The sequence below is a fragment of the Pelodiscus sinensis genome, chromosome 25, assembly GCF_052426305.1.
Source record: "Pelodiscus sinensis isolate ZL-2025 chromosome 25, ASM5242630v1, whole genome shotgun sequence".
Classification (NCBI taxonomy): domain Eukaryota; kingdom Metazoa; phylum Chordata; order Testudines; family Trionychidae; genus Pelodiscus; species Pelodiscus sinensis.
In genome coordinates, this window is record NC_143076.1 from 8038441 (window position 1) to 8062643 (window position 24203).

A 24203-nucleotide genomic window follows, 5' to 3' on the forward strand; every position below is an offset into this window, starting at 1 on the left:
CTTCCCCATCACTGCTTTCAGAAAACAAGGCACTTTAAAGTACTGATATCTCTTTAAAAAAAAAAAGTGGGTGTGCACCTAATTTTCGTGTGGAGTAACCACCATGATACCAGCAAACTGCTTAACGACATGCACAGATGAACATAATTAGGTGTTTGCCAGCAGAGTTACCAAAGTTATGCCCACAACTGGAGTGATTGCCTAACTTTCATGAGCAATCAAAGTTGGGTAGCATGACATCCCCATGTGCAGAACCAGTGTGACGCCTTCTCAGGCCGTATGAGAACTGGCTTGGGAAGTTAAATACACAGAACTAAAAAAAATGCTTGAGACAAAAGAGTGCGTGTAACTTATCGATTGTAATGTTACAGCCTGTGGGATCCGTGTATCCGATTTTGGCGTATGTGAAGTTAGAAATATGAAGTATGGATCTGTTTATAGGCCTAAATGAGCTAATGAGGACCATTAGGTATTTAACGACTCAATGATCAACTCGATGATTTGTAAACAGCCGGGGGTTAACAGGAGGAACAAAGGGTGGTTGGTCCTAGAAAGACGTGACCGTGCAAGCTGGTACTGGAAGCCATTTTGAAGTGATATTTTTCCGTGGAAGGGAGGTGTGGGGAGGATGCAAAACAAAGGATTCTCACCATGGTGGAAAGTCCACTTAAGCCATCAGCCCTTTGTCTTCAGCTGGTGTTTGAAACTGCCTGACCCACCCTGAACAGCCATCCGTAAGCCAGGTAGCACAAAGCTGCTTGTAGCTTGAGAGTTTTGCGATGCAAGAGTGCAAGGCGGCTCCACTGCAAAGGGATGAATTCCACTCAGTGCGCATAAACAGCGTGGAGCGGGGCTTTCAGAACAGCTCCCACTAAAGCCAATGGTAAAAACCTCGTTGCCGTGAACACGGAGAAGAATTAGGATAGCAGCGGGCATGCTATTGAAAATCCCACACTTTATGCCCATCTTCAAATACTACAAATATCAGCCCTTCACTTTGCATCTCCAGACGGGTAATGCACTCTCGTATAATCAGCTCCTCTGCAGGCCGGATTAGCAGAAGGATGGCCCATGGATCCAATCAGCAAGATGTCCTCATGTTGATACAGCTCTTAAAATCTGCATAATTCTTCTTAGTCCACAGAGTTAATGGATAACAAACAGTCATTGCTAGTGAAACTTACATCCTCCAGATCTCTATGAATCACTCAGCACAGCGGCTTTTATTATTCATCACTTTGGTCATTGATTTGGGAGGAGGGGGACGGTACCTGCATTTAAGCCCCATAAAAGCAGGGAAGGAAAACAAATTGCTTCATTCCAAGATTAATACAGTAGGCATAATAAAGGTCTGACTGTCACACTGCATGGGGTTTAGCTGACGGAGTCCTAAGGGCTACGTTTCTTAAAAAACCTTGTAAAATCATTTTGAAATAAGTGTTGCTGAAGGAAGGAAAGTTCTCAGTTCCGTTGTCCTAGATTTGAGAGCTAGGAATAAAATACAGGACTATGTAGCACTTTAAAGACTAACAAGAAGGTTTATTAGATGATGAGCTTTCGTGGGCCAGACCCACTTCCTCAGATCAAATAGTGGAAGAAAATAGTCACAACCATATATACCAAAGGATACAATTAAAAAAAAAGTGAACACATATGAAAAGGACAAATCACATTTCAGAACAGAAAGCGGATGCAGGGGGGGGAGGAAGGTAAATGTCTGTGAGTTAATGATATTAGAGGTGATAATTGGGGAAGCTATCTTTGTAATGGGTAAGGTAGTTGGTGTCTTTGTTGAGCCCCCCTTGAAGAGTGTCGAATTTTAGCATAAATGACAGTTCAGAGGATTCCCTTTCAAGTGCAGATTTGAAAGTCTTCTGGAGTAGGATGCAGGTAATTAGGTCGTTGAGACAGGATCACAAAGAAAAAACAGTTTCTTGCCATTTCAACCAGAAAGGACACTGTCTAATATCTGTTTTGTGGGCATTAATCCTTTGGCGAAGTGTCTGAGATGTTTGTCCAATGTACAAAGCAGACGGACACTTTCGGCACATGACAGCATAAATTATATTTCTGGATGCGCAGGAATATGTATTCTTGATTTTATAAAATCTTATTCCTTCTGTTCTGAAATGTGATTTGTCCTTTTCATGTGTGTTCACTTTTTTTTTTAAATTGTATCCTTTGGTACATATGGCTGTGACTATTTTCTTCCACTATTTGATCTGAGGAAGTGGGTCTGGCCACGAAAGCTCATCATCTAATAAACCATCTTGTTAGTCTTTAAAGTGCTACATAGTCCTGTATTTTGTTTCAGCTACGCCAGACTAACACGGCTACATTTCTATCACTGAGCTAGGAATGTGTTAGTAAACCAGTGTGCAAAAATTCACCTGGGAACTTTTCTTACTACCAGCCATGTTGTTCCTTTCACCTAAACAGCATTGCCTGATTAGACAAGTGTGGATCAGAGGTGGGAAAAATAGAATCCAAACAAACAGAGATTCTTGGTTTCGGTAAGCCACAGTGCCTTGGGCTTGCTGTGTGACCTTGGAGAGCTCCCTTAATTTTGGCGTGGGTCAGTTTACACATTTGAAAAATGTGCAGAACACTCGCTGCAGTTTTGTGAGTCTTTGTTTACATGTGCTCCAAGGAGCCCCCTGCATCAGGACAGAGCGTTATGCCAGATAAGAATTTGGCTGACCAGGGCCCTCCAGTTATGCCTCAAGTTAGAAGTCATGCACATGCCGGTGTACTCCATTCCTCTTCAGCCACACACTTAGCGATAAGCAAGTGCTTAGGAGCCATTGTCTCCCATGGAACTGGCCAGGTGTTACACGTTTAGTACGTTCAAGTGCCTGGCTGTGTTGTGGCCTTAGTGCAAACATGGTACACAACTACATGAGCCGCCAGGTGAGCACCTGTGCTACAGCCAGTTATACTAGGATGATGCACCCGAATGTAGTGATGTGGTAAATATGAATGGCTTCTGCATTACGTAAATGACGTAGCTGGAGTTGACGTCTCAATCGCATTTCCGCACAGCGGGCTTCTCTTACTCCTCGCACGGAGCAGGAGTAACAGCACCGATGGAAGTGCCCTCTGAGTTTGATTTAGCGGGTCTATACTAGACCCGCTAAATCAAACCCCAGAAAATCAACTGTGGCAGCGATGCTCCTCTGTGTAGTGCGGACACACCCAAAGAGGGGACACAGGAGTACGGGCCTCAGCTTGGGTTTCACCTGGTCACACCTTGACATGACTGAGGAGCTGCCCAGGTGGGCTGGTCCCCCATTTCACTCAGGCCTGGGCAGGAGGCCATGCTGTTCTTCCACTGCTAGAATGCCCACAGCACCTGCCTGGCTCTGTGACTCCTGCGCAGCCTGGCAGGACAAGGCAGAGCTCTTCAGCCCAGCCCTGCTGGAATCGGCAGGAGGTGCTAGTGTAGCAAGACAAAACCTCCCAGCGGATACATCATAAGCCAGGACCTTCCTGGCCCCCTGCACTGGGTAGTAAAGGCCCAGTCCCAGGAGGGACTGGCCATCCCGTCCAAGCCCTTTACCTGTAAGCCTCACACTGTACCTCCCCTGGATGGCCATGGAGCGTGTGTCCAGACAAGCACAACCCTGACCTGCAGAGCCTGGCATGCCTCCCTGGGCAGGAAGAAGTCATGGCTCAGCGCGAGGTGGATATTACTGCGTCTGCTTATTGACGGACATGATGCTAAGCAGAGTGGAACAAGAAAGGCCCAAACCAAGGCTAAGGGCCCCCGCACCGGCTGTGCCACAGCACCTGTTCACTCACCGCAAGGTCCAGGAGGTGCCTGGGCTGATCAGCACCCTCTGGAGACTGGCTTGCTTCTTAGTCAGTGGTGGATTGTGGCACCTAAAGGCTCTTGCTGGTGGAGAGGCCGGTTGTGCCAGTGCTGTACAGCCAGAGACAACCCTCCTGCTGAGGAGATCACGGTCTAAAAGAGCCCAGGAGAAAATTGGTATTGCCACCAATAGTGGGGGAAGGGAGGCCCAGAGCGACTAAGGCCCAGATGTTAAAGGTATTTAGGCTCCTTAGGGTCCTTGCTGGATTTATTGAAGATCAGGGGTTGTTGGGGGCATGGGTGCCCCGTGTGATTCTCACGCCTGTGTCTTTAATCGTTTAACCCCCTTTACAAATCTGTCCAGCAGGGATTTGCCCCGGGAACCTGTGGCAAGGACATGAGGCCTGCTCAGTGCTGTAGCCACACGATCATCCTGTCTCAGCTGTGCCATGGTCCCAAGCCAGGAGTCACCATGCCCAAGGGGAATCCCGAGAAAGCTGGCTGCTGAACATCTCCCACCTGGCCCCTTGGAACACAGCTGACTTAATGGCCTTATAGGGCCCCATCACCATGGTATCTGAGCATCTCCAAACCATCAGTGTCTTTATTCTTACATGGCCTCACTAAGGTAGGCATTCATCCCATTTTACATATTTGGTAACTGAGGCACTGAGCGACTAAGTGACTTGCCAAAGGTCACCGAGGGAGTCTGTGGTAGATCAGGGAACAGAAGCCATGTTTTCTGGATCTGTGACCACGAGACCCTCCTTCCTCTGTCAGGAATGTCTGTGGCACAGAAGCCACCGTCAAAATGAGGGGCGATGAAGCAAAGTTACTGCTCAGGGGTGGGAACTCCTGCAGACAGCTTGTGAGAGTCAGTTCAGTCACTTGCATTCTACCACCACAAAGCCCCCCCCCCCCCAAGTAGCTCCCACAACGTCAGCAGAGATGTCAACCGTGGGCCAAGACAAGCATGCAGCCCTCCGCCCAAAGCGCAGTACAGCTGTGAGCACTTAAGAACCCCCAATATTCCCCTGACAGAGGCAGATCGTCCAATACAACTCATCAGACAGGTCTGAAGCCCCCTGGCATAATGACTCATCCCCTGCCCAGCTGGGCCGTGCTGCAGCCAGCTGAGGTCACTCACCACCCACTGCCCAGCATAGCAACCAGCAAGGTACCCCCCACTACGTCACAGATGGCCATCCTGTGATTCCCCCCATGACTTCCTTGGGGATCAAGACCCGCAGTTTGAGAACTGCTGGGGAGACCAGCCTGATCCATATAGCGTATGGTAGAATCCCACAAAAGACCAGATTTCATGGGGCAACCCCATGTTTCTGTGATGTGCTTTTCATGGCCATGTGTTTGGTAGGGTCCCATTAATAAGCCAGCTTTGGAAGTCAAATCAGCTCTCATTGGGAAGTGCCCAGGATCTAAATAGCAGTAGGTAGCTAGCGCACACATGGCTCAGATGAACAAGATGCCTTTTGCGCCGCGTGTGGCGTGTGCTCTTCCGAACAGCCAACAACAGTAATACACGGTCAGATTCATGTTTTGCACTGGGTATAAATTAATCCCTCTTAATTGGGCTGCTTTCCAGGCCAATCATGCAACAGCAGAAGAATAGCTCCCTGTGGCCTTTTACACCTCTCTGTTATATCCTACAGAAGAGTTACAGTCTGATAAAACACACCGCCCCTCCCCCCGCACATCCCCTTTCTATCTAGCGATAAAAATCCCATTCTCTGCATGGCAATGAAGTCATTTGTCAGGTCTGGTGTCGAGATCAAAATGTATTTCCAGCTCTCCTGCCATTTACTTCAACAGTTCCCCATTCTTGGGCTGAAATCACATAAGAAATGGCTTCTCACTCAATGTAAAACTCGCAGGAACTCCACTCATGGCAAGATTTATTTATTTTTAAATAATATTAATGGATCTGGAGGGGCTGATGGCTCTGGCAGCCAATCCATCTCGGGTCTCCGGTGGGATGCTAATCCACTTGAGCAGTTTCTGACGCAGCCAGAATCGCTCGGCGAGATGGATAACTCCAGCACCACAGTCCCCTTGTTCCCCCTCATCTCTATCCATTATCATTACCCTAATCACCGTAAACAATCCCGGATTCTTCTCCGGCTTGCCAGCTTTCTGCCGCGGACAGCTCCATTGGATTCTGGGGAGTTACTCCCGATCGATAGGGGCCAAAGCGTGATCAGCATTCAGCTTCAATGCTACCTCATCTTTCCACCTTATGTCTGAAGCTTTAGAGGCAGCAATAGCCTTGAATTTAAATCCCTTTACAGGGTGAGACATCCAGAGAAATTAAGACTAATGACCCGATTTCTCCCCCAGAAGGAAAAAATTCAGCCTAGAGATAGCTGCAACCTGCAATTCTCATTCTCTGCAGACAGGTGTCCACACCTAGACTCCTTACCACGAATGGCTCAGTGCTTTGGAGTCATTTCACTGGATTTGGGAGGGTGGGGGGACAAGAAGAGGTGATGTCCTTAAGGATGTTTACAAAGTACCTACCTGTTCAGGGATTGGTATGTCCCTGGTCTCATGCCAACCAACTCACCCTGACCCCCACATGAGTCAGCAAAGGGTTATTCTCCCCATTTTATAGATGGGAAACCCATGGAGAGATTGAGGGGCAGATGTGCAAAATTGCTCCAAACCCAACGATGCCCAGAAGAGGAGGGGGAATTGTTGGGGACTGAACATTCATGGCAATCTGGCCACTTCTTTTAGACACTGAAATGGGAGCCGAGCTGGCTCCACGGCTGGGTGCCGAATGCTTGAAAGAGACAGGTCCCACACAACTTGGCCAAACTCCCACACTCAGTCTGTGGCAAAGCCAGGGTTGAATGGGACTCGAGCGATGCACAGTCACCAGCGTGTCTCTCCTCGGACCACTGGCCAGCCCATCCGACCGCTGCAGGAACCATGCCCACGACTCTTAGCACATTCTGAAATGCTGGACAATGGTCTTTTCTGCAGATGCTCAGCTCGGTGATATTCGGGGATCTCATGTCAGAATGGTTTCCAAGAGGAACCTGCCACATGAGATCTCCTTGTCAACTTGGCTGCACCATGGTTAAAACAAAACAAAACCCCAGCAGTTCTGGTCCTAAGACCATTCCTTGAACAATTCAACGGATCAGCATCTTAGTCAGTGTTCAGATAAGTTATTTAACCATTTGTATGTTATTTGGCCAGCACAGTATCGGCACTAACGCTATTTCAGGTGTAAGGGGGTGTAACCAAGACTAGAATTTGGCACTCAACACTACTAGAATCAGTGAGGTTAACTCTTATGTGCTCTCTTGGAAGCAAGAGTACAACCTGTCTGTCCTCATAGGCAGGATTCAGGCATCTACCTCTGAAAAGCAGCTAGTTCTGGGGGTGGAACTCAGCCATGCCTTCGTGCCACTAAAAACACCTTTCAGGCCTGATTGCTACATCTAAGAGCGAGGCCAATGCAATTACACCTCATCTCTGCCATGTAAACAGAGCCAGGACTACAACTGAGCAAAATGTTTCATTAAAAAAAAATATATATACTGTTTCACTGGGGGGGGGGGGGGGGGGGCGCTACAAATTAGTGGTTGCCCCAAACAACTGGAAAACTCCAGGTCAGATTTTGCCAGTTGTTTTCGCCAGATAATACAGATTTCAGATGTGCTATAGTGGTTCCTTTCAGCATTTCCAAACCAAAGCTTTTGATTTTTTGTTTAAGAAAGGGGTTTTGTTTCAGAATTCCCACTGAATTTTTTTTTAAATTAAAAACTTAGAAAACAAAGCCACCCAAACCAAAATATTTGCGAGGTCTTCCTTTGGCTGGAAAGATTCAGAAAAGGTGTTGGGCAATCAAAACCAATTTTGGGGTTCTTCTCCCCTCCTCCCCCACCCAATTGCTCAGTGTGGTGGCTGAATGGAAAAATCTGATATTCACCCAGTTCCAATCAGTTTGTCCAGATCATTTTGATTTGTGACCCTATCCTCCAAAGCACTTGCAACCCTTCGCCTCATGTCCGAACAGACACATTCCATAAGCAGTGTCAGACACAGCTGCAGGCTGAGATCCCCACTCTGTTTTCACTTACATTAGCGTAACTAGGAGGGTGGTGAAGCACTGGAATGGGTTACCTAGGGAAGTAGTGGAGTCTCCATCCCTAGAGGCATTTAAGTCCTGGCTTGACAAGGCCCTGGCTGGGATGATTGAGTTGGAATTAGTCCTGCCTAGAGCAGGGGGCTGGACTTGATGACCTTTTGAGGTCTCTTCCAGTTCTATGAACTCAGGAGTGACCTTGCTGAAGTCACCAGACCTAATGGATATAGAACTGGTATGGAACAGCACCTGGACCAATGGGTCTGTCTCTGCGCTCCTGGGTTCTCTCTGTGGGGTTACATTTACTCCAGATTTACATTCGTGTAAAGGCAAGAAGCATCAGGTCCCTGAGCTGAGAAGTTCTTTGGGACCCATCAGGATAAAAGGTGCTCTCTCTGTGGAAGGGGTTGTAGCATTAAAAAGATTTTTTTGATGGTTTCTGTGGTTGTATCTCTTTCTGGTGCTGTGATTGTATTGTCACAGGCTATGTAAGAGACACAACAGGCAATGCACTTGTTCTGTAGGGCTCACTGGAAAGAGAGCGTTTAGTAGGGTTGGTTAAAAAGTTATCGTCTGATTGTACTTAATGGAAAGGCGGAGGTTTGATTATAGCCAGGGAGGTTAAATGAAGTGTCTGCTGTCTTTAGAATTTTTTTTAATCAATCCTCCCCTCAGCTCTGCAAAAAAAAAAAAAAAAACCCCACACACCAAAACAAACACAAACCAGCCCACACAAACAAAACCATCCCTTGACCATTTTCAGTCTAACCTCAGAAACTTTGAGCATAATTGGAAAATTTTATTTTGATGAAGAGTAAAAATGTCACCCAGAGGAGGGAAGAAAACCCCCTTCCAGATACTGCCCAGCTGCCTTAGTGTTTACACAGAGGACTTTGCTGAGAAAGTAGCAGCTGGAAGAAGCCTTATTACAATTTGCATTCAGTTCCTTTTGAACATAGGGGCAAAGACACACACACACACACACACACACACACACACGGTCTACACAATCGACATCTCCACAAATGGAAATCTGTGTGCATTTATAATCCACTGCCAAGAGGACAGATCCCTGTGTCCCATCCGCACAGGACATGAATCTGTTCCAGTCTCAGCTACAGAAACTTGGCTCTGTAGTGCCAGCGACAGCAACACACACTTTTAGCACCAGAGGTCCTCAGTTCAAACCTGGATTGCCAACCTGGATGGTCACCCTCACCCCCAGCAAAAACTTGCACCCGGGTGAGTTTCTTACTGTTTATTTCCCCCTCAGCCGCATAGGTCTCCTGCAAGTTTTAGTGAGTCAGATCCCAGTCAGAGCGAGGGGAACGGGGCTTGTCTTTCAGTAAGGGTCAATGCTACCCCGCTAGGAGCGACTTCATTCCACACCCCTAACATGAGTAGCATTAACACTTCCTGGCAAGAGGACAGGATCTTCAGCATGCCAGACCCAGGGGAGCTAATGGAGGCAGGTCTGTGGAGCTGTTTTATGCCTAAAGCTGCAAGAGAGACTGAAGTTTAGGACACTAGATCCCCTTTTCTCAAGCTGCCCTGTACCATGCCCTTCACTGGGCTTTTAAAACTCAGTTTGCAGAAGAAGCAGTGACCTCAAGCACAGCAAGTTCACAGTCATGCTGGAAGGGCAGAACAAGTGGGGTGCTGTGGGGTGGGTTTTGGGACCAGTTCTGTTCAATATCTTCATCAACGATTTAGAGATTGGCATCGAGAGTTCGCTTATTCAGTTTGCGGATGATACGAAGCTGAGAAGGGTTGCAAGTGCTCTGGAGGACAGGGTCACAAATCAAAATGATCTGGACAAACTGGAGAAATGGTCTGAGGTAAACAGGATGAAGTTTAATAAGGACAAATACAAAATACTTAGGAAGGAACAATCAGTCTCACACATACAGAATGGGAAGCGACTGCCTAGGAAGGAGTCCTTCAGAAAGGGATCTAGGGGTCAGAGTGGCCCACAAGGTAAATATGAGTCAACAGTGTGACACTGTTAGGAAAAAAAATATATAATTCTGGGCTGCATTAACAGGAATGTTGTGAGCAAGACACAAGAAGTCATTCTTCTGCTCTACTCTGCACTGATTAGGCCTCAACTGGAGTATTGTGTCCAGTTCTGGGCACCACTAGGATTGCCAGATGGTTTCAACAAAAATACCGGACACATTTGACATTACATCACAATCTACATTACACCTTATTTTGAAAATAACGGACATTGATATTTTCCTCAATTTGTTTCCCGAACAGAAAGCTCAAATACTAGACTGCCCGGTTCAAAACCAGACACCTGGCAACTCTAGGCACCACATTTCAGGAAAGATGTGGGGAAATTGGGGGAGGTCAGGAGAAGAGCAACAAACATGATTTAAGGTCTAGAGAATATGAACTATGAAGGAAGACTAAAGGAATTGGGCTTGTTTAGTTTGGAAAAGTGAAGACTCAGAGGGGACATGGGAGCAGTTTTCAAGTATCTAAAAGGGTGTGACAAGGAGGAGAGAGGAAAAAATGTTCTCCTTGATCTCTGAAGATAGGACTAGGATGATGGGCTTAAATTGCAGCAAGGGAGGTTTAGGTTGGACATTAGGAAAAACTTCCCACTGTCAGGGTGGTCAAAGACTGGAATAAATTCCAGTGCTGGTCCGGCTGCGAGGGCAAGGGACTGGACTCGATGACCTCTCAAGGTCCTTTCCAGTTCTATGCTGGTTCACTCTGCGCATATCATAGAATAGAAGCATCACGAGCAATCCAGATGGCTACAGGTGCCCTCAGGTCCTCGGCTACCATAAACCGGCTCCAGTCCCTTTCACGGAGCCAGGCTGTTCTACACCAGCTGGGGAATCCGGCTTCAGGGAGTTGGAATCCACAGCTCAAATACGGGGTTTTGCATTTCTAAAGTTCCTGGTGGAGGGCAGGGGGCGTCCCCACACACACAAAGTAACCTACTCAACATCTCCCTGGGTTTAATTTCCCTCCCCTGTCGTCCCATACGTCACAGCCGCTCCTTTAGCTTCCCTGTCAGCTTCTATCCAGCTCTCCTGGGCCCTTCAGGCCTGACAGCCATATTAAGAGATCGTTTTGCAGCCATCCAAAATGATCATGCTAGAGAGTGACAAGCCGGCTCTCACTCTCTGCCATCTCGCGCTGAGGTACTTCTGTTCCCATCGGTGGCGTTACGCCAGCTGTACCCCTGTGCCGCTCAGCTCAGACTGCCCAGCATGCCGGCAGGAGGAGGGCAGATCCCGTGGCCAGCTGCGTGGCCCAGAGGAGCCATGCTAGCTTCCACGTGCCACCCACTGCAGGGCCTGGTGCAAGTCACCCCAGGGTGAGCAGCGCGGGGGAGGAAATACGGCCAAAGCTCATGGAACCCCGGCAATCCCCAAGTGCTCAATGTGCCCAAGGAGGCACGGCCAGCTCACACAAATGAGCGTCGCATGGTCAGAGGCACCGTCTGCGCTCACAGCCCCTCCGCAGAGGCTGCTCAGTAGGGGACAGGTTAGTAAAACAACGCTCTCTTTGGTATGGTGCTCCTAGGGGAGAGAGCACGTTGTGCACGTGCGTCACTAGTGCAATTCACGTCAAGGGGCCGCTGAACACACGGCAGGCACGGAAGCGAGGGCCTGGCCTGCCTCTCTGCCGTATGACCCTCAGCCGCTGGGACTCCCAGGCGCCGTTTAGAAGGCAACTTTGCACAGAGCAAACACCGCGGGGTTACATTGAATCCTCCTCATTGGGCCTCCAGCCTCCCCCCAAAGCCTCAGTACAACAGGCCACCAGGGAGGACTTTGCTGTGCAGACTAATTCGGCCTCTGCTCAGAGACCAAAGCAGGCTGAGTCCGGCACCGAGCTCGGCTAATTCCACCCGCCAGGAGAAGGTTTCACTACTTTACACAAGGGCCCGCCCGTGCGACCTAATCCCCGCCTAGACCGGGCAGAGTCGGCCCTGAGCACCCCAGGAAAGCAGAGCTCCGTCGGCGCCCCTTGGCATTACCTTGTCACGGACCTCTCCGCGTCTCCGGCTCTTCCCCAGGCATCCCTTAGGACAGATCGGCCCTAGCCGGAGGGTCTGGCTTGGAGCGTGGCTCTCAGCAGCTCACTTAGGAGCATGGGTCTCTGATGTGGGGATCCGGGAATTTCTGAGAGATTTATTTGGAAGACGCCAATTAAAAAAAAAAATCCCACGGAAAGTCCTTTCCTTTCCCTGAGCTGCAAAACTCCCTTTTGGCTTCCTCCGCTCTGTGGGGGATGGCGGCTCCTGGAGATACCGAGCCAGAGACCGTCCCATGGGCCCAGAGGGGGATCTGGCCACCCTCCGGGGAGACAGGTGCCTTTTTGATCTGCGTGACCTTGGCTTTCACTCCAATGCTCCCCCCCCCCCCCCAAGAGCACGCAGCTGGGGACTAAGATAAAGCAGATTCCATTCATGCAGCACCTTCCGCTTGGTCCAGAAACCTACTGGGGCAGGATGCTGCAGCAGCAAGCTGGGCCCAGCTGCATAAGCCCCTCCTACTGCTCCGTGCTCCATCCTGGCGCCAAGGGGTGCCAGGGCTCCCTGCCAGCCGTGTGCTCGGGCAGCCATGCAGGAGCAATTCAAATGCCGCCCGGCTGACTCTCCGCACAGCTAGGCTGTGTGATTCTACGGAGAGTGCACAGTCACACGTGCTCCAGTGCACACTGATATTTATTCCGCACAGGGATGGGGGGAAAAGCCCTGCCTGTGGAGGGAAAAGCTGAGGGGCAACATTGGGAGCTGCCATGGCAGACGTAGGTTTTAGTCTGCAGCTGAGGCCCAGCCATCCTGAGCACTGACTGGCATAGGCAGAATCTGTCTTCCCTGCCCATTCACCCCCTGCCATCACTGAGCCCCTCAAGGACCGTTACCTGCACTATTCACCGCTGTCTTGAGCTCCAGCAATCGGCTCCACGGCGGCCCTCTTGCTCGGATCCCACAAGCAGACCGAGGCCCTGAGGCTTCCTGCCTCTCAGCCCAACTGGGGCTACTGGGTGTTAGCCAGGCCTGAGCTCGCTGGCGTCTAAGGAGCTCGTCAGCCTGGCTCATGGCTCCCAGCTGTGCAAGGCCAAGCGGAATCAGCTCCTTTGCCCTGCTATGGCCATGTGGGCTGAGGACTCCAGCATGGCTCTCTGCTGCAGGCAGACGGTGCAGCCTGGTGGGGCTCTGTGTGCCGCTTGCTACACCCCCGCCACGGCAGGACCAGCCCCGAGCTATCTGCCAGCACATGCCTGTCCACCCTGGCCTGGGAGGCTTGTTTCTACTGCAGGGTGCACACCCCAGAGGGAGCCAGTGGGAGAATCACTAGACCCCGAAGGAGGACGGGGCAGTGGTGAGCGGGCTAATTGAGGACTCAGGATACCTGGGTTTAACACCCTGCTCTGCTACAGACCTTCTATCTGACCTTGGGCATGTCACCTATCCTCAAAGCTATTTGAGCACCTAAATACTTTCAAAGTTCGGCGCCTTCATCTCTGTGCCACTGGAATGGAGGCAGGGCTGGTCCCAGAATTAGCTGGGCAATGGGAAGGGGTTTTAGGTCTGTGCCCCCCCCCCCCAAAGGGACAGGGCCTTAGGTGGAAGGGGCAGGGCTAGGTGCTAGGTAGGCTCAGCGCTGCCCGGGCTGTGTCATTGGGGCTCTGGTGGAGGTTCAAAAGCCCCGGGCTCCAGGCGCTGCTGCTGCAGTATTTTTCCAGAGCACCGGGCACTTTTAAATCACTGGGACCCACGGCAACTGCCCCCTGAATGGAGGCCACATAATTATCTAAGGCCACGTAAGAACCCGACTGCACCTGGAGTGATTCCCTGTGAACACCAAGTGGCTCGCTTGCTCCACAATAAGTGGCCTGCGCTGAGCTAAACAGGACAGAGGCCCCCCTAGTCTGGAAACTTCTCCCTGGGAAGCCAGGCCCTGAGGCAGGCAGACCTCCCCAGACACAGACCAAGCGGAGGCAGAGGCTGTAGCGCAGAGCTGGCCTGGCTGTATTTCCTGAGCGCTTGACACCTGATCCCCAAAGCGGTAGCGGCTGCGGATGCCGTTCAGTACGAGAGTCGAGGGGTCACGCTGTAAAGTTTGTGCCTCACCTGGATCCAGACCTGCGCTTCCCAAAGCTCAAAGCTTTTCGGGTCTGTTGCTCTGATTCCAAGGACACCAGCGAGGAGCTTCCCTAAAGTGGGGGGCGTCCGGATCTGAAAACCCCGTTTCATTCCTCTCCATGCCGGGCTGTTTCACTGTGGTTAACTGGATCAGGTGCTGTTAGCTGAGTGCTATTGTGACACGGCATTTCTAACCTCTCGCTTCTGCCTTTCGGCTCTAGGGTGCACGTTCTCCAGCCTCCTCTGGGATGGTATAAAACCACACCGCGCAATCCTGGGTTTAGAGCAAGGGGCTGTGGGCGAGGGAACTCCTAGGCTCTATTACGGACTATGGGAAGTCACCTCGCCGGCTCTGTGCCTCAGTTTCCCCCTCGTAAAACAAGAGCAGTGACACAGACCCTGCCAGCAGGGCTCGGGGAGGTGAGGAGCAATGCATGTCGTTGACCCCATGGGAGTGGGCCGCAGGGGGGCATGGCAATTGAAACAGCGGGGGAGGGGGAGCCAGATTTGAAACTAAGGTTTTCTGCGCCTGGGGCAAGGTACTGAACTGCGCCCCCCCACCCCAAAAAACAATAACATTCTTCATTTTGTGTATTAATTGTATTCCTTGCACATGTTGTTAATTGCACATATGTTGAGATTGCAACTAGATGCTAGCACAGCTATGAATGAAATATTTCATATTTAAACTTTCTAATTGTTAATGTTGCGCCCCTAAATGTACTGTGCCTGGGGCACGTGCCCCCCTTGGCTCCCCCCCCCCCCCCCTGTCAGGGCTCTGGGGCTGGTCCTAATGGCTGCATGCACAGAGGCCGGGTTTGGAATCACAGCCCTCTGGTCTGTGCTGCCGCTCGCCTTTCACTAGATGGCACTGAGAAAAGCTCTCCGGCTGCGCTGGGCCTTTCTCTTCCCCTTCCCCAGCATCTCCTTGGCAGAGGCCCATCCGGAAGCTCCCAGGCAGAAGCCCAGGTCCTTTTCCCTGCAGCAGAGGGGCCGCCGCAGGCAGGGGAGCAGCTCCTGAGCCAGCCCCAGATGCCACCCAGAGCCGGGGGACAGCAAAGGAGCCAAGCCCCAGCCATGCCAGGCAGCGCAGCCCCCAGACAAACCCCTGGCGGATTGCAGCCAGCCCCCAGTTAAGGCCCTGTGGGTGGCAGCAGGATTGAGAGCCCACCGGCTTGGTGTAGGGAAAGTTGGGGGGCAGATGTTTGGGGGGAGGCTGGGCCACCCCGCCTCTGTGCTCTGCAAAGCAGGAAGCTTTTCCCCCAGCTGCAGGGTGTCAAGCCGCCCTTGGCTGGCCGGGAGGCAGTGGGTGCAAGCGAGGGTGCTGGTGCATTAGCAGAGGGTTTTCTCCCTTGCTGTCGGGGGCTCTGCCAGGCTGGCTGAGTGCTGCGGTCTGGCACTCGCCCAGAGCAGAGCAGCTTTCGCTTTCCCTCTGCCCCGGCTGCTTGGATGTGACGGTTCCAAGGTGCTGCTCCCCCAGGGCTGGAAATCTGCTCCCAGACTTGCAAGCCCAGCCTGAACTCCCTGGCTCTTTGGATGGAAAAGCAGAGGATGCTCAGGGCGCAGGAGCCCGGCGCTAGCCCGGCCAGCGGGCTGAGGGATCTGGTAGGGAACAGGAAATTGATGGTCTGTGGAGCCCTGTTAGCTTGGCTATTAGTCATCCACTTACTGGTTAACATCTGGCTGCTTTGCATCCTCTCGGGTTTGCTGGCAGTGTTGGGGGGATGGCTGGGGTCCCAGGCCGTCCTCGGCACCCGCAGCCGGCTCCACTTGGAGCGGTTCGTCCTGCTGGAGACCTGCCCCCGGAGCCCCGAGGCGGAGAGGCAGCTGGAGGAGGAAATCGAGCGCATGATCCAGAAGATCATCCGGGACTTCGTGTCCTCGTGGTACCGGACGGTGAGCAGCGAGCGAGCCTTTGAGGACGAGGTGAGGAAGGCCATGTCCGGCCTGGCCCTGGAGCTCCGCAGGAGGATGGCCCAGGTGGACAAGCAAGCCCTGGCCCAGAAGATTCTCACGCTGTGGGGTTGCCACCTGCAGAGCTACATGAAGGCGAAGGAGCACGTGGGGGCCGCCCGGAGCCCTGCGGGAGCGGCTCAGCTGGCGGAGCAGCTCTGGCGAGCGTACGGCGAGCTCTCTGCCCCGCACCCAGCCCTCCAGAGCCCGGCCATGGAAGTGAACTACGCCCGGAGCATCGTGGACCTGTTGCTGCGGGTGCTAGTGCCCAAGCCTCACCTGGAAACCAGGACCGGGCGCTTTGTGGTGGGGGAGCTGGTCACCTGCAACGTTCTCCTGCCCATGGTCAAGAAGATGTCTGACCCTGACTGGGTCAACCTGTTGCTAATCGGGATTTTCTCCAAGATGGGCAGCAAAGGGGTGAGAAGGGGAAAGGGGGAGGAGCCTCCGTTGGCCACCTCCCCCTGCCAGCCCACAGTGCCAAATTCTTTGCCACTGAAAGTCGAGGTACTGTCCCCAAGCCTTTCCGAGCCGCCCTGTTACGACGAGGTGGACGGGCTGGAGCGTAGCCCCCAGGAGGGGGACGAGGGGAAGGAGTCGACGGGCGGAGAGGCTGGGGCTGACACTGACAGGAGGAAAGCCAGAAGCACGCCCGTGCACTTCCCCCAGCTAGAGGCCCTGGGCTCCCTCTTCCCGTGCGAAGACTCGGAGGTGGAGTCCCCCTTGTCTGACCTGGGCAAGGACTCCGATTCCGTGGCACTCCTGTCCACGGAGGAATTTCTCACTGACCCGTTTGCAGTCCTGGAGGGGCTGGAGGGCTTGGAGCAAGAGGATGGTGTGTGTGCCAAGGATGGGTACCTGGAGGACAGCACCGCCCGCAGCTCTCTCCCCTCCGTGTTGGGCCACTGCCCTGACGTACAAATCGACCCCGCGGTGGAGAGGGAGGAGAGTTTGTCCTCTGTCCCCTTCCTGCTGGCCGATCCTGAGACGTCTTCCTCGAGGAGACCTTCCTTCCTGGAGAACCCAGCCAAGAGCCCCCAGGACCTGTGCCAGCTGCCTCTCCCGCTCCTCTCCTCCCATACCTTCAGCTTTGAGCCACTCACTAGCCCGGACAGCCCCGTCGTCGTCCAGAACCTGCGGATAACCGGAACCATCACTGCCCGGGAGCACACCGGGACCGGCTTCCACCCCTACACGCTCTACACAGTCAAGGTGATTTGCTCTGGCGGGCGGGGGGCTGGAAGTGGGATCAGCAAAGCAAAGTGTCCTTTGCCCCAGCAGGGGAGGGGGATTTAAATCCAGGCTTGACAAGTCCACCGGGAAACCTTGATCTGAAATCCTCCATCACGATCAACTTTTCCATTTGTACTTCAGTTATGTTCTAAAGAAAGACGGGTTCTCATTGGCTGATGTAATCACAAAGACATGCTGATTTATAGTGAAATAGAGCCTCGGCCTGGGACTTGATACGGAAAGTACACTGTAACTAACGGCATTTATTGAAGCTGCTATTTTCAGACTGTACTCGTCAATTTTTAGTCTGGAGGAAAATGGTGACTGGTAGTGCTTATTTGCCACTCCTATGCCAGGTTTATCAAGCTTGGCCTCACCAGGTAGATGGGTTTTCCCTGATGCTTTCCGTCTATAGAAAAAAGTGGCTTTTAACTCAAAAGTTTTGCCAGAGGTTCAGAGAGTCAGCATATTTTTTGTTTGTTACACTGGTTTAAGAGATTATAATAAATTTAAGCCTGAACAGATTCTGTGTTTCCATTCAGATTTTATTTTCAATAGGTTTATTTTCAAAAGCAAAAATGTGTTCTAATTTTAAATAACAAAATCAAATCCCATTGAAATAAAACAAACAAACAAGCAAATCCTCCACTTTTATCCACTCGGGTGGGCCGTGCAGCCCAGTGGTTAGTGTGAGAGATTGTGAATGGGGTTGCTGGGTCCCATCCCATCACTGGTGATCTTTCTCCCTGAGGTTCGTCTGGTCTCCAAAAGATGATGACTGACCAATGGTCCTCCCTCTTTCTCCCCAGTACGAGACAGCGCTGGAGAGTGAGAACGCCAGCAGCCTCCAGCAAGTGGCCTACCACACCGTGAACCGGCGCTACCGCGAGTTTCTGAACCTGCAGACCAGGCTGGAGGAGAAACCCGAGCTGCGGAAATTCATAAAAAGTCAGCACTGAAGCTGGTGCCACGTAAAAGCCCCAGCTGCCTTCCCCACTCCCCTGCCCCTCCTTCCTACCTCTGAGTGGCTGAATATAATGAGTGCGCCCTTAAGGGCTGGTAGGTGTCGATAAGTCAGCACACGGTGGGTTAACAGAAGGCTTGGATGACTTTGGTATTTCTGAATACCCAAGTGCGCTCTCCTGGCTACAACAGGGTATATCTCCACCCTCCACCCCCACCCCCTCGGTGTCTATCAGGCATAATTAGTGCCCTACCAAATTCACATCCATTTTGGTCAATTTCACGGTCATAGGACTTTTAAAATGATAAATGTCACGATTTCAAATATTTAAATCTGAAAATTGTGAGTGTTGTAATTGTAGAGGCCTGACCAGTATTCCCTGTAAGCTGAGTGCTTGGGTGGCCACTCAAGAGGGATTCAGATGCTGCCCAGCTGATTAGCAGAGCACCCACAGCTGGCAGCATGTGTTTCTATAGGTGGTGCACACCTGCACATGCCTTGGTGCACACAACAAAATTTATTCCGCACATGAATGGAAACAATTAGAGGAAACATTGGTCCTGACCTCAAAAAGAGTTGGGGAGGTTATTGGAGGGAGGTGGCGGCACTATGATCCTTACTTCTGCGCTCCTGTTGGCAGTGGCACTGCCTTCAGAGCTGGGCAGCTGGAGAGCGGTGCCTGTTAGTTGGGAGCCCAGCTCTGAAGGCAGAGCTACCGCCAGCCACAGCACAGACGTAAGGACGGCCGGTGTGGCATTGCCACCCTCACATCTGCGCTGCTGCCTGAAGAGCCTGGATCTTAGTCAATGGCTGCTGCTTTCCAGGTGCCCAGTTCTGCAGGCAGCACAGAAGTGAGGGTGGCAATACAGTGACCCCCCAAAATAACCTTGTGATCCCCCCAGCAACCCCCTTTCAGGTCAGGACCCCCAGTCTGAGCAACGCTGGTCTCGCCCCATGAAATCGGCATAGTGCCGGGTACGTGCACACATACGGCAACGTTTCACGGCCCACAATGCATTCTGCCTGGATTTGGTAGGGCCCTAGCCATAATCCCTGCAGCCGGAGCCTCTGCAGCGTTGCCCTTCCTGACACCCCACCCCGCTGAGCACTGGGATCCACAGCAGCAAAGAGGGGCCGTGGGCTGGCCAAGGGGCCAGGCTAGCTCCCCAGGGCGGGAGCTGTCACCCCTGATCCTGGGGGGCGCTCCACAGAGCATCACGGTAGGTCCCAGGAGAAAGCCCTGCCCATGTAGGCCAGCACTCTGCCTGGTTTCGGTTCGAGGCTCTCCGAGTGCCTGTCAGGTCAAGATGTGACGATAGGTCCTTGGCCGGATAGTCAAAGGTGCTGAGCAAGAACACACAGCTCCCGGCAACTCCAAGGAGAGCTCACACCTCAGACGGTCAAGGCCCGGGCCGATGATAGAGGGAGACCAGCATGCGGCCAAAACACCAAGGTGCCTCCGGTTTGGAGAACTGTTTTCATTCTGATTTTGGAATGAAACGTCGGGTTTGAAATGAAACTTGTAAAATAACTTACTACAGATAATACAATGGATATTGTATAAATGAAAGAAGCCCCTCCAAGTGATTCCTTTCGATGCTTTTTTCCTTTGAAAATTTCCTCCACGCTGACATGAAATGTTGCCATGAAACATTTTGATTTTGACAAAACTTCATTGGCCAGTGGAAAACGGTTCCACTCAACGTTTTGCCCAACTCCAGGGTTCTTTTGGGTTGGCTTTTCTCTTTTAATCAACACCTCCAAACCTTTGGCAGTGGGGAGTGTTTCGATAGGGCTACACTGCGGGGCTTTTCTGAAAGGAGGTATGCAAATCATGCTCTCATTTGCATATCTTCTTCTGACTTTTTTTCCGGAAGAGGTTTTTCCGATATTTGGCCTATCTACACAGAGCCAAATGTCAGAAAAAACCATCCTTTGAAAGCCCCTGAAAACCTCATTTTATGAGGAATAAGGGGGCTTTCAAAAGAGGTTTTTTCCCGACATTTGGCCCCATGTAGACGGGACAAATATCGGAAAAACTTCTTGCGAGAAAAGAATTGGAAGAAGATATGCAAATAAGAGCACGATTTGCATACCTCCTTTTGGAAAACCCCCGCAGTGTACCCTACCCTTTCTGACAATGCTTGAGATAAAAGCTCTGGATATATTTGAGGCCAGATTTGCAGAGCATTAACTTTCTCTGCCTTTGCCCTATGGGTGTAGGAAGCGACTCCTCATCATGAGTCAGGATTAAACCTTTATTAATCTTATGGATGTGTCTTATTTTTACATGTGCATCTGTTTTGTTTGGAAGATGTCAAAGGCCCAAAGAAGCTCTTCCCGGATCTCCCCTTTGGGAACATGGACAGTGATAAGGTGGAAGCCAGAAAAGGTCTCCTGGAATCGTTCTTGAAGGTGAGATATTCTGTGAGTTTCTTTTCTGTGAGATTCAGCAGCCTCTTTCTTAGGCTGTGTCCAGACTCAGGGGTTTTTTCGAAAAAAGTAGCCTTTTTTTGAAAAAACTTCACCTGCGTCTAGACTGCAGCCGCGTTCTTTCGAAATTAAATCGAAAGAATGCGGCTTTTCTTTCGATGGTGGTAAACCTAATTCCACGAGGAAGAACGCCTTCTTTCGAAAGTGCTCTTTCAAAAGAAGGCGTTCTTGAAAGCAAACAGGCTTTTTAGAAAGAGAGCATCCAGACTCACTGGGTGCTTTCTTTCGAATAAGCGGCTTGCTTTTTTGAAATTCCACGTGCAGTCTAGATGCTCTCTTTCGAAAGAGGCTCTTTCGAAAGAGGCTTGCAGTCTAGACATAGCCTGTGGCAGGGGACTTAGCTCTGTCTGCGTCAGTGAGCCGAGTGAGAATGGACTGGTTGAAGTAGGGGAGAGGGAACCAAGCTTCGGAGCTTTTATCCTGCCTTTGCCGCATGTATGTGACCTTGGACAAGTCAAACTCAGAACTGTCTTCTCATTTTTTTGGGGGGTGGGACAAGAAAAGCTTTGGGCCTGCTTTTCCCTGCTACTGACCACAAATCACTCAGATACGGCGTAACTTTCTCCCTGTGCACAGTGTGGGAGACTGTCCCCTGGGGCGTGATGGAAGACATCTGGAGGCTGTAGCCGAAAAGCTGGTCTGATCAGGGGAGAGGGATGGTGAGGTTTACCAGGACTGGTGTCTCTGGTTTCTATGGGTAGGGTGGAGTTGAGACCCCAACCTTGTGTTTTCCTTTGAAGCAACTGTGCAGCATCCCTGAGACTGCCAACAGTGAGGAGGTGCAGGAGTTCCTCGCCCTGAACACGGACGCCAGGATCGCATTTGTCAAGAAACCCTTTGTGGTCTCCAGAATAGACAAGGTACCTTCATGCCCGCGCGTAGCTGCCGTCTGCTGAGCTCCATTGATGCAAAGAGTCTCCTCCTAACGCATTAAAATACTTTCTCCTTCTAGGCTTTTGTCGGCCTGTTGTTATTTATTAGCAATTAGAGGCCCCGCTGAGCTTTGGGGCCCTATCGTGCTAGGTGCTGTACACACACCTAGTTAGAAACAGCCCTGCCCCAAAGAGATTACAGTCTAATAGACACAGCAGTGGAGACGTTACGTAGCATAATCCCCATGTCGCAGGCGGAGAAACCGAGGCATAGAAATATCGCACGGCTTGCTTGGGGAGTCTGGGCCACCAGAATGACCACTCCATTGTCCTTACCACAAGGCCACCCTTGCTTGCTTTGTGCAAACAGCATCGGTGGCCCAAAATGGTGCCCCCACTCCCAAGCAGAGGATACTGCGGGTAGCCGAAGGGGGAAGAAAAGGAGACAGAGAAGCATCTCCCCTCCCATCTTGCAAGCACCCGGCTCAGCTCTTGAGCCCAAGCAGTGGTGATTCAGAAAGGTCCTGACGCCGGGGGCACTTTTGGGCTCTGTCTCCCAGGTCTCTTGGATCGCGAGCTTTGTGAGCAAACCTCACAGATGGCAGCGTGTGTTACCTGAGCTAGCGGTTATGGGTTGTAGGTATCTGACACCCCTCCTGCCCAGGGTGTTTTTCCCAGAAAACCTTACTGCCCAGCTATTTTAATAATTAGATAAAAGAGCATGGTCTAATAGATAGAACAAGGAATTGGGGCCAATGTTTCCTGTAATTTTTTCCATCTATGTGCAGAATTCATTTTGTTATGTGCACCAAGGCATGTGTGGATGTGCACCACTGGTAGAAACTCATGTTCCCAGCTATGGCGCTCTGCTAATCAGCTGGGCAGGACCTGAATCTCTCCTGGATAGCCACCCAAGCACTTATCTTATATGAAACATTGATTGGGACTCATAGGTTTTCTTCCCCTCTCTGCCACTAACTTGCAGTGTGACCTTGAGCACTTAACAGTTCTGTGCCTTAGTTTCTCCACCTGTAAAATGGGGATGCTAGACGTTGCCTTGTAGTCTGACCTCACATCTCATATATCCTGGTTCTCCATATCTACATCAGGTGGCCAGTCCCTGATTGTTAAAGGGCAGTCTGGCGGGTGTTATTTAATGAGAGCAATAGAAAGTTTTCAAAGATCCCTGTCAGCTTGGGCACCTGGGGCATGACTGCTTGTTCAAACCACGAGGGCTGTGGCTTGGCTGGATGCAGACTGTGTTTGGCTCTGAATGGATGAGAGTGATGCTTTTTATAGCTCACCCTTCCTGGCTGTTTCAGTTTCCAGAGCACAGAAATACACAGAGCCCAGCGCACCAGCCATCCCCCAAACAGGGTCCTGCCCCTCCTCCCCGGCTACCGTCACGCTGAAGCTTTCCTTGACTTATCCAAAGTCTCAGTTTTCCAATTGCCTCTGTCCATTGTGGGATGCCCACAATCCAGGCCACTGGGAAAGCGGTTCAGAGCAGGTCATAGAATCACCGAACACTGGAACTGGCAGGGACCTCGCGAGGCCATCGAGTCCAGTCCCCTGCCCTCACGTCAGGACCCAGCACCGTCTAGACCATCCCTGATGGGTGTCTGTCCAACCTGCTCTTGAATATCTCCAGGGATGGAGATTCCACAACCTCCCTGGGCAATTGATTCCAGTGTTTCACCACCCTGGCAATTAGGAAGTTTTTTCCTAATGTCCCCTTGCTGCAGTTTAAAGTCCTTTGCACCCAGCAGCTTACAGGCTAATGTAAACACACTCGATATGCCGGCCCACGTTTCCTCTCCTGGCTGCCCATGAACACAACCAAAGCGAAGCCCGGGTCTTTCCCGCTCTCGCTGCGGCGTTCAGATCCTAGCACCTCCCCTCCCAGATGGGATGTGGCTTTGCAGTGTCTGCTCGCATGCCCCAACCCCCTAGCAAGGGCTGTGGGCACCTGCCGCTCCTCTGAACCCCTAGCCGCCCCAGGAGGGCCGCTTGAAGACGTGGTCTTCACCGGACGTGCCACGCAGGAGAGAGGCTCCCTCTAATATATTTCCTGGAGAGGCTCAGTGGGAGGTGTCTGCCCTGCATGCAGAGGTACCCCGATCAGCTGTACTCCAGCTAGCTTGAGTAATGATTGCTAGCGGCCCGCTATGCACAGCTTCCCTGCTGGTATTCTATTGAGCTAGATCACCCCTGGCGTGGGGGTCTCTCTCTGCAAGCTGTAATCATCCCCCCTCCCTCCCCACCGATTGCAGTGTGGGCGGGTCCTAGGGCGGGGAGTGCCTGTCAGTCATGGGAGCAGAGGTGGGAAGGAGAGACTGGATCTCAGTGGAGGTCTGAGCTGCCCATCCGTTCCTCTGGGCCTCTCCGTTGCCCCTTTGCCCCCACCAGCAGCCTGTTATGGGAAAGCCACAGTGAGCGCAGTTTGGGTCCATGTCTTGTCCCACTGACAGCGGCGGGCCCTGAAGGAGTACGGGTGATGGGTGCCGCACTGGGTCCCCCCGATCCCAAAGGGAAGGCTGCTCTGGCCGTACCAAATTCCCCCGCCTCTTCCACGATAGGCAGTTACAGGCCAGGCCGGTCTAGCTGGGTCACCTCTTCCTGGAGTGTGGTATCTTCCTCCTGCC

At 51.7% G+C, this 24203-nt stretch overlaps 1 protein-coding gene and 1 long non-coding RNA gene across 2 annotated transcripts in view; one reads left to right on the forward strand and one right to left on the reverse strand.

Annotated features, from left to right (window-relative positions):
• Positions 1-419: 419 nt before the first annotated feature.
• Positions 420-13034, reverse strand: LOC142820556 (uncharacterized). Its single transcript, XR_012897778.2, has 4 exons — positions 12819-13034; positions 11929-12073; positions 3802-3964; positions 420-1271 (listed from the first exon to the last, which is right to left on the reverse strand). It is a non-coding gene; the product is annotated as an uncharacterized LOC142820556 (long non-coding RNA).
• Positions 13035-14973: 1939 nt separating this feature from the next.
• SNX19 (sorting nexin 19) overlaps positions 14974-24203 on the forward strand; it is a 46021-nt gene continuing 36791 nt past the window's right edge. Inside the window, exons 1-4 of the mRNA XM_006122288.3 lie at positions 14974-17208; positions 18039-18177; positions 20508-20608; positions 21427-21546. Of these exons, the coding sequence (XP_006122350.3) occupies positions 15580-17208; positions 18039-18177; positions 20508-20608; positions 21427-21546 (1989 nt within the window). The 5' untranslated portion in view covers positions 14974-15579. The remainder of the gene's footprint in view (positions 17209-18038; positions 18178-20507; positions 20609-21426; positions 21547-24203) is intronic.